The sequence below is a fragment of the Phycodurus eques genome, chromosome 4 (genome assembly GCF_024500275.1).
Source record: "Phycodurus eques isolate BA_2022a chromosome 4, UOR_Pequ_1.1, whole genome shotgun sequence".
In the NCBI taxonomy this organism is placed as follows: domain Eukaryota; kingdom Metazoa; phylum Chordata; class Actinopteri; order Syngnathiformes; family Syngnathidae; genus Phycodurus; species Phycodurus eques.
Genome location: NC_084528.1, coordinates 18,804,903 through 18,818,659, shown reverse-complemented (window position 1 = coordinate 18,818,659; position 13,757 = coordinate 18,804,903). Strand labels below are relative to the sequence as shown.

Genomic DNA, 13,757 nt, shown 5'->3' with positions numbered 1-13,757 from the left:
AGGACATTTCACATGCCAAAAATTCCCACTTTTCCCACAATTCCACATTTTACATGCCAAAAATAAAAACACTGAAGTGAATGAAACATTCAACAAAAACGTTTCTCATCATTTCATTCATTTCAACTTCAAACTGTCCAGCTCATTCGGGATATCTTGGCATTTCAATGATTCCCACAGTTTTTACAATAAAATTTGCAAATTAAGAGATATTTACCATATTTATCTCCTCCTTCCATATTTTCTGACCTGTTTAAACCATTTCAGGGCGTTTTGGGAACGATCACATTTGAAGAGAGTGAAGAGATATTGTACATATTTACCTCTTGAGCGATTCAAGCCATTCCAACTTCAAGTTTCACATTCTGCATTTCAACAATTCAATTAATTCCACAGCATTTCGCTTCAGCGTCAGTTCTTCAATTATTACAGTAATTATATGAGTCCCCGTGACCCTGCACAGGATAAGCTGTATAGAAAATGTATACAGTAATGTAATTGTCTTTCTTATATTTCTTTGTTTTCTTCTTCAACATTGGTTATGATTATTTGCAGATTGTCTGTTTGAAATCCCATTGGTCTACCGCCTTATAGTGCGGTTTGTGGCATCCCTTTTACCGTGCTAGCTACAAGATATAAATCTGAGCTATGAACATATATGCAGACGACATGTTCTCCTTCATGCCTCCATTTATTGTTATTCCTCCCACATCCAGGTGAAATTTGTGGTTTCCGGGTGCACAACGGGCCCTCGGGGTCAGGCTCGGTCCAGTTTGAAGCGGTGGTCCTGGACCGCTCTACCGGGGAGGGTCTGGTGCGCTCCAAGGAGCCGCTGGACTGCGAGAGCCAGCGCGAGCACAGCTTCACCATCCAGGCCTACGACTGCGGCGAGGGGCCCGATGGCGTCAACAGCAAGAAATCCCACAAGTGGGTGCGATCCTCCCGAGAACGCGTGCACATCCGCTCCTCATCCTTCTTACCACCCTCCTTGTCTCCTCAGGGCCACTGTACATGTGCGTGTCAACGACGTCAACGAGTTCTCCCCCGTGTTCGTAGAGCGTCGCTACGAGGCGTCGGTCCCAGAGGGGCGTCTGTTTGACCGCATCGTCCGCGTGGAGGCTCTGGATGCCGACTGCTCCCCGCAATACAGCCAGATTTGCTTCTATGACATCATCACTCCCAACGTGCCCTTTGCTATTGACAACGATGGTGAGACAAAAGAGCCCTAGAGCAGCGGTTTTCAAACTGTTTGGTTCCATAATCCTCACTTAACTTAACTTAACTTAACTTAAACTTAAACTTAAATGGCATATGCTAGCCACGCCCACTAGGCTGTTTGAATGACAAAATAGGGCCTCGCAGAAGAAAGTGTTTGCTCAGTCCTTGTTGCTAGGCGGAATAAATGGGGCTCAATTACAACTGCCCCACAAACCAATTTTGTGGGGCAAAAAATATGCTATTAACCATGGCTTCCAGGCTGTTTTAATGGCAAACTCAGGTTAAGCGCAGAAACAAGAAGTTGAAGGCCTCTAAGGAAATTAGAACGATAAAACAATATAATTTCACAACTAAACACTGCTCTGTATTGAATATAAAGTACATTTTAAAGGGGGAAAAAAAGTTACACATTGCTGGATCAAGTTGGTCAGTCCTCCCTCGGCCCCTAATGCAGTCATGTTAATTTTTTTGGGTCACATTACAAATTTTCCCAGCAGTCCACTCGTTGCTCGGCAGTACTCTCGGGGCTCAATTGTAACTGCCACATCAGCCAATGAAAATAAATGGAATATGCTAGCTACGCCCACTAGGCTGTTTGAACAACAAAAATGAGACTGATGGCAACATTTGCTTGTTGCTAGACAAAATTCATAAGGCTCAACTGTAACTGCCCCACTGACCAACGAAAACATTTGCACGTGCTAGCCATGCCCAATAGCTTTTTTTCATGTAAAAATATGGCCTGACGGCACTGCACAACAAGTGTCTGTCTTGCCACTTGCTGCAAGGCGGAATTCATCGTGCTTAATGGTAACTGCCCTGTCGGCCAATTAAAAGAAAATGACATAGGCTAGCCACACTCAATAGGTTGTAGCAAAGCCAAAAAAGGCCTGACAGCACCAATGCCATAAGTGTCTGCCTGGAGACTGGTTGCTTGGGAGAATTAATGGGGCATCATTATAACTGCTCCACAGGCCAATGAAAAAACATTTTGTTAGCCACACCCACTATATTGTTTAAATGACAAAATAGGGGCTCCTCGGGGTGTTACTAACACACAAATGAATAATTTCTCTATATTAAATATGAAATATGTAATGGAAGAAAAACATCTATTGCTCGAAATAGTGCAGTGGTCCTTCTGTCCCGAATAGCGCATTATCACGATAAAAAATAGGTCATACAGTGGTACCTTGACTTATGAGTGCCGCAACTTACGGGTTTTCCCAGCTTCAAGTTGTCCCTTTGTGTTGCGAATCAAAATTTTAAGTAGGAGCAAACCTCAGCTACAGCACCACTCGAGGAAAGTGCATATACAGTATAATGGCGCAATGAAAGCACTGTAATGCACTCGCATGTGAGCAAGGAGAGACACAAGTAGACATCAGCCTATTGCTTTAGATTCTCTTTTATAATGTTTTTATACATTACAGTGCTATTTTCTTTATTAAAAACGTAACAATTGTTTTGTGTGTTTTTCGGGGGCGGGCGTAGTTATGGGTAGAAAGGATTAATGGCCTTTCAATTAATTTCAACGGGGAAAATTGATTTGACATGAGTAAAGTGACTTATGAGCTTGGACACGGAACAAATCAAACTCGTAAGTCAACGTACTGCTGTAGATTCAATTTGGAATAAACCTCTAAATTCTATATATCTTCATGCACAAATAGACAATGGTGCACAGGCATAAAGTCAAACAATTGCATCGTCTTCCTTCCCCTGCCAGATATTAAGCCACAAATGTGAAAATAGACTCAGCGTGGGCGGACTATCGTTGTGAATTTCTGCATAAACACTGCAGCAGCTGTTCAGGTGATCTCTCCATTTATTCCCTCAGGTCTTATTTCTCGTTGCTGCAACTGCTGGCTGGCTGACTGACAGCCCGGGGTGTTTTTGTAACACAAAACAGGGAGAAGGAAGAACAGCTGCCTCACTGTGACTCTGCACAATTTGCGCTGTGGTCCAAGACCTCACGTTCTGACCCCGTCGTTCTTTCTTTATGCGATGTTCCTTCATGTTACAACATCTTACGTTACCATCACTTTTCTCACCTTTGCGCGTGACAAAAAGCTTCTTTCTAAAGATTGTACAAGTGCCGTGTACCAAGGAGGGTGGTTTGACGCAGGACTCGCATCCCAGTGACTAACTCCTCTTCCGCGCTATATTCTTTGTCTATTTATCATCTTTCTTTCTCTCTTTCTTTGTCTTCTAGGTAACATTAAGAACACAGAGCCGCTGGACTCCAAGCGTCAGCGCGTTCACACCTTCTGGGTGACCGCCTTCGACTGCGGCAAGAACCGCGCTCAGGCCGACGCTCAGGTGGCGGTCACAGTCAAGCCGTCCTGCAAGCCTGGTTGGATCGGTAACTCACTCCCTCGCCCCGTTGCGTCATTCCTAGTCGTAGATAGCATCAACGTGGGTTGGGAGCTATGTGGGTTGGCTGGCAATGTGAGTCAGCTTGAGTAGAACGAAGTGGTGCAGAGGCTTACTAATATCAAGGGTTTATAATTGCAATTGTTTTAATCATTATTCCAATTATTGTTTTACGGTGGTGGGTGGTCAACTCCTTTGCTGGCATAAAAGCGCTCAGTAGCATTGACCTGCATTTACAACCTAAATTCTATTATTTTTTTCCATGAAATTGTATTTATTTATTCTCGAATCTATTCTCTGCCTGTCTCAGTAGTACTGCCCAATGTAACTTAAACTATATTAACAATGGGACTCTTTCTTTAACCAATCACATTTCAAATTCAGGGACAACTAGCTGGCGCAAAGTAACTTCAGCATTTGTCCGTCCTCTCAGAGCAAAACTTGTTACAACCGAGTTTGACTAGCAAAACACAAAAAACATCCAAGTAGACATCGACCTATTTCCTGGAAAGAGTAATTTTAACCTTAGCGATTTCACTAAGCGGTTCCACGACAACAACTTGGTAAAAATATATGTGTAGCCTGATTTGTGTGGCCGAACTGAAAACCTATAGAATCTAAAAGAAACCAAAATCTCTTCACAATCTTGTCTCATGAAAATGAACCACTGCTCATCCCGCCCCCTCTGCATTATATTTTGTCTTGGGCCGCCAACACTTCCTCACCAAGCCCCCAAATTACAAGGAACTACTAATACCATCCTGTCCCCTGTCCACAATTTAGCCCAACATTCAAGTATGTGCCGGTTATCATAAACTAACAGTGGTGACTCTGTTAGCTAATGACAGCCAACGGCTAGTGACCAAGTCATGAGGTGTTTGCGGACAGTACTATGTAAATTAGCCTATTTGTGATCTCACAGTTTGGCAAAATTTAGGAAGGAACTAGGGGGTGGCGACGATTCAAGAGGCTACTACTAACTGCAGCCCAGAGGATGAAGAAAAAAACGCCTTTGAAGACAGTAAAAACATGCATTGTATTTTCACTCATGGAGGCAGCACTTTCTTCTCCAAGCTACTGAATTATTCCTGTCAATTAGTGCAGTGCGTCTGCACCCATTGGCAAACACAAATGAACCCCCACCACATTGGCAGCTTAACTGAAGTGATCAGTCCAGGGCGTAGCCCGCCTCTCGCCATGAGTCAGCTGGGATTAGTTGGTTTTAATGTGTTTCAGGTTGGACCAAGCGGGTGGAGTACACACCTGGCTCAGGTAGCATTCCGCTCTTCCCCACCTTGCATTTGGAGACTTGCGAGGAGACCGTATGGAACATCCAGGCCACCGTAGAGCTTCAGACCGGCCACATCGGGAAAGGCTGCGACCGTGACAGCTACTCTGACAGATCTGTGCGCCGACTCTGCGGTAAGTGAATCTAAAAACATGACCTACTCTTTCTCTTGAGGTTTTACCTGAGATGGGAGTAAGTCACATACGTCCAAGTCATAAGTTTCAAGTCTTAACCTTCTAGTTTCAAGCAAGTGACTGTGGCAAAAATCAAATCATGTCGAGTCCCCTCTAAATTTCAAGCAAGTCGAGTATATTTGCACATTAGCCATTGTTCACTCAGTATTAGCATGAAGCGTCACCACTATCTGTACTTGCATGAGTTAGCTGGACTAACACATTCCCAACTATATATAGTTTTTAAATTGTTCAAAACCTTGTCTCTTTTTTTCTGTTACTTCATTGTCTTCTCAATGAAACCATAACCCACATGAAGCTTATTTAATCTTTGACTAGCTATCAGTTAACTATACTACATAGTTAACAAAGCTCTCCCTAGCTTTGGGAGTTTTAGAGTGACAAGATGAATTTAAATGTCATAGGTTTCACTTAGTATTAGCATGTAGCATCAATGTCCTGTCTTTGTAGGTTTTATAGCGACAGAGTGAAGTTAGATGACTTAGCTGATGTTTCCCTTATCATCATACTATACATCATACACTTTGTCATAACATACAGTATATTTGCATATTTGCCACTTTTCAGTCAGTATTAGCATGTAGCGTCACCGCAGCTGTACTGGGGTTAGTTCGCTGGCAGTGACATTGGCAAATATGACATGGTGGGGGTATTTTTTCTTAATGCTTCCAAAGGTCTTAATTGTCAATTACTTTATCTTCTCAATTAAATGCATAACCGCCATGAAGCTCAATTCATATTTGACCAGCTATCTGTAAGCAAAATTGTGACGTTAACGTAGCTTAATTCATTTTGTGGGTTTTATAGTGACTGAGTGCGTTAGATTCCGTAGTTGTTGTGTCACTTATCTTTGAGTTACAAACCTTACTATTTTTTTGATTTGATCAAAAACATAATAATTGAATCCAAATGTACTAATCTTCAGATCTCCTTCCTTGGTAGCTGCTTCTTGGGTTGGCCTTTGCAGATTCCGGTGGGTTGTCAGTTTTGTGTGAACTTTACAAAAAATATTTTTCTTTCAAAAACAAAAGAAATGGCACACTATCATGAAAATGCCTATTTTCGAATTTAAACAGGCAGGACTTGTAAAGTCATGTAGTTCAAGTCCAAGTAAAGTCGAGCCTCATGAATACCAATCGAAGTTGAGTCTTTCATATGTTTTTGTCTCGAGTCCTAAAATTGGTGACTTAACACTGACTCGAGTCAAGCCATGTAACTCGAGTCCCCCACCTCTGTTCTTTTTATTGATATGTTGGTTCCAACTGTTCCAGGCGCCGTTCGGGGCGAGGTGGACCTCATCCCGCCTCCGTCGCCTGCAGCCAACTGGACATCGGCCCTTCCCACTCTTCCCTCCTCGGATTCCTCTCTGGTCTTCTCCTTCAACGGGTCCAACCACGTGGCAGTAGTACCGGACGCGGTGGTCTCGGGTCTCTCCGGCGACCATTTCACCCTGCAGCTGTGGATGCGCAGGTGGGGTACCAATGTCCAGCCAGCGGCCGCTCAGGCTAAAGCCAGTCGCAAGGAGGAGGAGACCATCGTGTGCAGCACTGTCAAGAATGGCAAGTTACACTAAATAACTTTATATGAACTAGAATGGTAAATAAATAATCCTGTGTTTTTCCATCATCCTATGTTAGTGAAGCAGGTTTTTCTGCAATGACAATGACCAAAACGAAATTAAGGAGTAGACTGGACATAAGTAACTCACTTAGGGTGTCATTGTCTCCCATTACCCCAACATTGCACCAGCTTGTTGAAGAGAAACAGTAGATAACGTTCGCTTGATTTTTATGCTCTCAAAACAATGTGTTCCCGAGATTTTGCTAAAGCTGAAAACCCAAAAGGTCCACTCTTCCGTTTGAAGCCTGTCCAAATGGATATTTGACGTCGTTGTCGGCAAATCAGCCTTTCTTGAATATTATTTTAGAATGCTACCCTCCTGCGAGTTATCACAGGAGGTGTTCAGAGCTGAATGTATATGGCCTCAGTGGGCGAGGTGCTCTTGAGGGAGGCCCTTAACCTCACGACCTCCGCTACAGCAGCCACAATAAGTCCAGTAAAAAGAGGCAATGTGCACCACGGCCACTGTGTGAATACTATTTGAATATTTGCCCCAAGAAAGGGAGATTGAAATGAAATTTTAAAAATTAATAGCTAAGTCAAGTTAAAGTCCTGAGCGTTGTCGTTTCTTCTTCACAGATGACTCGTTCTCCCACTACTCGCTGTCCGTGCATGGCTGCCGTCTCTCGCTCTTTTACTGGCCCGATGTCTCTGCTGCACGGCCCGTCAAGTTCCTGTGGAAATTGGAGCAGGTACTGGGGGGATGTTCTTTGCTTTCACATCAAACTGTTAGGGTAATAGTCTCGCCCGCACATGCAGCAAACATATGAAAAAGACCAACATGTCTGTCAGGCTCGAGTGTGAGAGTGCAGGGTTTACTGGTGGTAGTCGGGGATTCTATTTTGACTGAAACCGTTTGCCCCAGACAGATTGTGGAGGATTACAGTAAAACTGATACTGAGTTTAAGTTAAGATTTGTTCAAATCCCTCTGTCTTTGTCTGATACCTTGTTACCTTACACCCCTCTTCTCCGCTCAATATACCAACATGGACCTACAGTATTTGTCCACCATTTTACTGGGGTGTATTTTTTTTTTTAATCCATATTTTAACTATTCATGAAAGCAAAGAAAATGAATCATCTTAGAAATATTTTTTTACCAAAATATTTAAGAACTATAAAGAAATATTTTGCATGGTAATTCAAGACAGGGGCAAACCTACGAAAAGTATTTGACCAAAAATATACTGCATTTTTTTTTGGGATGATTAAAATGGAAATTTTGTATAATTACATTTGAAATAATGTATTATATTTTAAAAGTCAGGCTGGTCACAAGCAAATAAACATATTTTTTTCAAAAATATAATTTAGAAATATATATGACAGAGATAAAATTACTATATACTGTAATATAAAGGCTGCGACTGACTGGCGCCCAGTTCAGGGTGTAGTCCGCCTTTCGCCCGAAGTCAGCTGGGATAGGCTCCAGCACCCCGCAACCCTACCCAGGATAAGCGGTGTTGACAATGGATGGATGGATGTAATATAAAGGAATGTTTTAAAAAGTGTAAAAAGTACTATATATTTGAAAAACATTAATGATTTGATGATAATTCAAATAATATCAAACCATACTGTAGTCCACTCTAAAAAATATTTCACCCAAAATGTTTTTAACGTGAAAAAATGTATGTGTATAAAATAATAATAATAATAATAATAATAATAATAATGGTTTCATCAAGTCACTCACAACTCTAATGAAATTTTTGACCTAAAATCTAAAAATGTTTACCTAAAAATATGAAATAAATATACAGAATATAAAAATAAAGTACAGTATACAGTATAAACACAGTATACAGTATACACATATACAGTATATGAAATTTAAAAAAATATATATTCATTGTAAAAGTACAATATATTGTTCACGAGTGAGGGAAGAATGGAACGAGAGATCGACAGGTGGCTCGGTGCAGCGTCTGCAGTGATGCAGACTTTGTATCGGTCCGTTGCGGTAAAGAAGGAGCTAAGCCGAAAGGCGAAGCTCTCGATTTACTGGTCGATCTACGTTCCTACCCTCACCTATGGTCACGAGCTGTGGGTCGTGACCGAAAGAGCAAGATCCCGGATACAAGCGGCCGAAATGAGTTTCCTCCACAGAGTGTCCGGGCTCTCCCGTAGAGAGGGGGAGAAGCTCGGTCATCCGGGAGGATCTCAGAGTAGAGTCGCTGCTCCTCCACATCGAGAGGAGCCAGATGAGGTGGCAGGGGCATCTGATTTGGATGCCTCCCTGACGCCTCCCTGGTGAGGTGTTCCGGGCACGTCCCACCGGGAGGAGACCCCGGGGACGACCAAGGACACGCTGGAGGGACTATGTCTTTCGGCTAGCCTGGGAGTGCCTCGGGATCCCCCCGGAAGAGCTGGATGAAGTGGCTAGGGAGAGGGAAGTCTTCGTGTCCCTGCTAAAGCTACTGTCCCCGCGACCCAACCCCGGATAAGCAGTAGAAAATGGATGGATGGATGGATGGATATTTTTTAAATAATAATATAGGCTGTTCTTCCGGACGCCTCCCTGGTGAGGTGTTGCGGGCACGTCCCACTGGGAGGAGACCCCGGGGACGACCCAGGACACGCTGGAGAGACTACGTCTCTTGGCTGGCCTGGGAACGCCTCGGGATCCCCCCGGAAGAGCTGGATGAAGTGGCTGGGGAGAGGGAAGTCTGGGCGTCACTGCTAAAGCTACTGCCCCCGCGACCCGACCTCGAATAAGCGGAAGAAAATGGATGGATGGAGGCTGTTCTGAAGTCGGGGGCAACCAATAACATAGTTGTAAAATATATATTACAACATATAAGTATACAAATACATTAACAATGTTATTCAGTGATGAATAATACATAATAATATTAACATTTTAAAAAAAGAATTACAAAAATAAAAAAAGTAATAACATTTGTAAACAGTAGGTCAGTTTGTTTGCTACCAATGCAATATTGACTCCATGCCATCCTAAACGACTGTCCGATTGTCCCATGTGCTCGCCAGGTGTGTGACAGCGAGTGGCACCACCTGTCACTCAGCGTCCAGTTTCCCTCAGTGACCCTGTACGTGGACGGTGTCACCTTTGACCCCGCTCTCATCCACGACAATGGCGCCCTGCCCAACCCGGCCCCCCGCCAGAGGATGTCCATCGGTGCCTGCTGGGGTGAGAGCCGCAACGTTGATGAATGAAAACTGATTCTGACAGCCAAGCGAGGGTGAAATAAATTTTCGGGCATGAAAGCGACGAGCGGCTATCATCTAAATCAGCGGTGTCTAACCTTTTTTACGCCACGGATTGTATTCACATAAAGCAGGGGTGTCAAACTCCTTTTTGTCATAATACAGCAAATCTGCACATTTTAGTGGCTTTTTATTGTGGCCAGCCCAAGGCACATCTGTGGAATAATCATGCTGTCTAATCAGCATATTGATATGCCACACCTATGAGGTGGATGGATTATCTCACTAACACAGGTTTAGAGAGATTTGTGAACAATATTTAGGCAAGAGAGTCACAGGCCTTTAGTGTACCAATAAAAAGTCTTTTTTTTTTTTCTTCATTGTAGTTTGTTCAATTACAGGAAGTCCTCGATTTACGAACGAGTTCCGTTCCTACGCTGGCGACGTAACACGAATTTCCGCGTAAATTGTATTTCACCGTTAAAGTTGAAATTTACAGCGAAATACTTGAGACGGGACTGCGCAGGCGTTGTCCGGCGGGACTATGAAGGAGTGCGTGCCGGTGCGAGTGTGTACAGTAGCAAGTGTAGTGACGGCGACCGGGGAAGAGTAGCGATTAGCGGAGGACCCGTTGACGTTGAATGTGCAGAGGAGCTGATAAAGCCATTAAAGCAGAAAATCGGCGCTTCGTGCCTTTATTGTTGCCGCCACCCAGCTCAGCTGTGCAACGAGAGAAGGGAGTTAACCCCTGCGTCTCTCGACCACGGTCAGGTGACCGTAGCAGGAAAGGTTAACACTTCGTATAAAGACAGTAAAATATATTAAAATATAAAAATAAGATGCTGTACTTACCATTACTGCTGCGAGTGTGAAAAAAGGCAAAGATACTCCCGGCGCACAAACACAGACAAGCACTATGCACTAGCTAAGCAGAAACACTATGGTGCTGGGACAAAATGGCGGACGAGGCACGGGCGTCGTAAAGGCGAAACGTCATAGGTCGAGTACGTCGTAACTCAAGGACTTTCTGTATTCCAGTCTGGGAGGTCAGAAAACCAGTCAGTATCTCGTGTGACCACCATTTACCTCAAGCAGTGTAGCACATTTATTTATTGCACAGGTATGGTTTAGGCTGCCCACAAAAAAAAAAAGAAAAGGCCACTCTAAAATCTGTGAGGTGGATGGATTAGCTTGGTAAAGGAGAAGTGCTCACCAACACAGATTTAGACAGACTTATGAACAATATTTGAGCAAAATAGGCCTTTATGTACTTACGTACAAAAAAAATAAAATAAAAAAAAAAAAAGATATTTACATTCAGGACATGAAGAATGGGAGCAAAAACAAGTGTTGCATTTATATTTTTGTTCAGTGTAGTTTATTCAACTATTGTTCAATCTATTTTTTTCAAAAAGGGTTTGTTATTAAAAGTCAAGACAATTTAAATTTGGGTAAATTTAACCCCGAAGAAGCTCTATAAACCCTTGCTTGTCTGCTTACCTTTTTTTATATGATATCACAAAACTGAGTGAAAAAATGAATTTGTATAGAGGTATAGGTACATGTTCCTGATTTCCAAAATACAGACTGTGACGATCAATAAATATTTTTCAGTTTCTCTGTGCGGCCAAATGTCACGGCTCGGCGGTTGGGGACCGCTGATGTAAATCATGGTGTCGAACTTTTTATAAAGCGTGTCGGAGGGCTCTCGCGGGACATTTTATACACTTTGCTCACTCAAGATTTAGTTGATACGTTTTTGCATCTTTGAGGGCTAATAATATAACGCAGTCATCAATTATTCAGCATGGCTGAGCAGCACGATGGCCAGGCAGCTATGTCTTTCGGAAACACCACACTAAAATGTCTAAATCTCTGGCTGCCAATTAGCAAGATAGAAAGACAAACACTGTAGAAGCGGCCGGTAGTAGCTGCTCGATAACGCGGAGATGGTGTTAGAGAAAATAGACTTCGAAGATAGACTGAAATCATGCCAAAGTTAGTTTCTCAGAGTCGAGTTAAAACACCACTATAAAGACACACAGACAGGGAACACAACACTGTTTTACTGTTGTGGTACGCACATCGGCCTCACATTTGAGAGGTTCTCTGTTCGAATCAAGAAAGTCTCATTTTTCTATTTTCATAGATTTGGGGGATCCTGGTGACTTGTAGCCTTATCTACAATATTTCTATCAACAATATATTTAGCAGATTGGATATGCCTTCATTGAGAAAGAGTATGAATCCTTCTTGACCTGGGACTTTAAAAATAGCACATAGAAAGAAATGTACCTTGACTTATATGAGTGCCCCAAATAATAAAAGCTAACCATTCCAAAAATAACAATGATATACTTTATCTAATGATTTAATTACAATACCCTGCACGTATGCTAACACAGATTTACTGTTTAAGTCGAGCAACTAAACTGAGCATGCAAAAGTCTTTTCTCTCTTAGATTGCCTGCATTTTTTAACATGCGCTTTTACTGCATTTTTCCATTTATCATTCCTTCCTGTCACTCTGTGGTCCGCTCAGGCATCACCTCGCGTCCTCTTCATACATTTTGATGAGTGTTTGTCTCATTTCTCCTTCTCTCCCCCCACATTGCTATTCCCTGCAGAGCCTGAGGACAAGCAGAGAGAGATCGTGAACAACAGCGTCCCAGAAGGTAAAGAAAGAAGGAGGGGATTTTATGAGGGGCTGTCAGGGATATAATTCAGGATTACCTCTCACACACACAACTCAAACCCTCTCACGCTCACAACTGGAAATCCATCATAAAATGAAATGAATATAATGGGCTCATACCGTCCCCTCCAAAAGTATTGGAACGGCAAGGTCAATTGCTTTGTTTTTGTTGGATAGAAGAAGAAGATGATGTGTGACATCTAGATGTGTTAAACAACTCAGGACAAAGCACCTTTTCTTTGAAGCCACCCACTTTTCAAGTGAGCAAAAGTATTGGAAGAGATATTATTAAGTTAACTTGAATGACTGAATAATAATGTTGAATAACATTTAATATTTGGTGGCATAACAATGCCATGCAATAACTGCATCAAACCTGCGACCCTTTGACTTCACCAGACTGTTGTATTCTTCATTTCAGATGCTCTTACAGGTCTTTACTGCAGCCTCTTTGAGTTCTTGTTTGTTTCTGGAGATTTCTCCCTTCAGTCTCTTCTTCAGGAGGTAAAATGCTTACTCTATTGAGATAAGGTCCGGTGATTGACTTGGCCAGTGTAAGACCTTCCACCTTTCCCCCCCGATGAAGTCCTTTGTTATGGTGGCAGTGTGTTTTGGGTAATCGTCTTGTTGCATGATGAAGCTTCTCCCGATTAGTTTGGATGCATTTTTCTGTCAATTGCCAGACAAAATGGTTTCGTAGACTTCAGAATTCATTCTGCTGCTACCATCATGACTTACATCATCAATAAAGACTCGTGAGCCTGTTCCAGAAGCAGCCATGCAAGCCCAAGCCATGACATTACCTCCACCATGCATCACACATGACCTTGTGTGTTTTGGATCATAAGCAGATCCTTTCTTTCTCCATACATTGGCCTTTCCATCACTTTGGTAGAGGTTAATCTTGATTTGATCAGTCCATAAAACTTTGTTCCAAAAATGTTGTTGCTCATCTCTGTACTTCTTTGTAAAATCCAATCTGGCCTTCCAATTCTTTTTGCTGATGAGTGGTTTGCATCTTTGGTATAGCCTGTATATTTTTTCTCTCGAAGTCTTCTTCGAACAGTGGATTGTGACACCTTCACCCCTGCCCAGTGCAGGTTGGCAGTGATGTCACTGACTGTCGTCTTTAGGTGTTTCTTCACTGCTCTCACAATGTTTCTGTCATTAACTCCTGTTGATACCCTTGGCCGA

The 13,757-nt window shown here is 42.7% G+C and overlaps 1 protein-coding gene across 2 annotated transcripts in view; it reads left to right on the top strand.

Annotated features, from left to right (window-relative positions):
- Window positions 1–13,757, top strand: part of clstn3 (calsyntenin 3) — a 36,531-nt gene that overhangs the window by 8,867 nt on the left and 13,907 nt on the right. For both annotated transcript variants that reach the window (XM_061674385.1, XM_061674384.1), the window contains exons 4-11: window positions 717–927; window positions 1,001–1,209; window positions 3,434–3,583; window positions 4,831–5,016; window positions 6,348–6,635; window positions 7,276–7,388; window positions 9,692–9,851; window positions 12,496–12,543. In XM_061674385.1, the coding sequence (XP_061530369.1) occupies window positions 717–927; window positions 1,001–1,209; window positions 3,434–3,583; window positions 4,831–5,016; window positions 6,348–6,635; window positions 7,276–7,388; window positions 9,692–9,851; window positions 12,496–12,543 (1,365 nt within the window). The remainder of the gene's footprint in view (window positions 1–716; window positions 928–1,000; window positions 1,210–3,433; window positions 3,584–4,830; window positions 5,017–6,347; window positions 6,636–7,275; window positions 7,389–9,691; window positions 9,852–12,495; window positions 12,544–13,757) is intronic.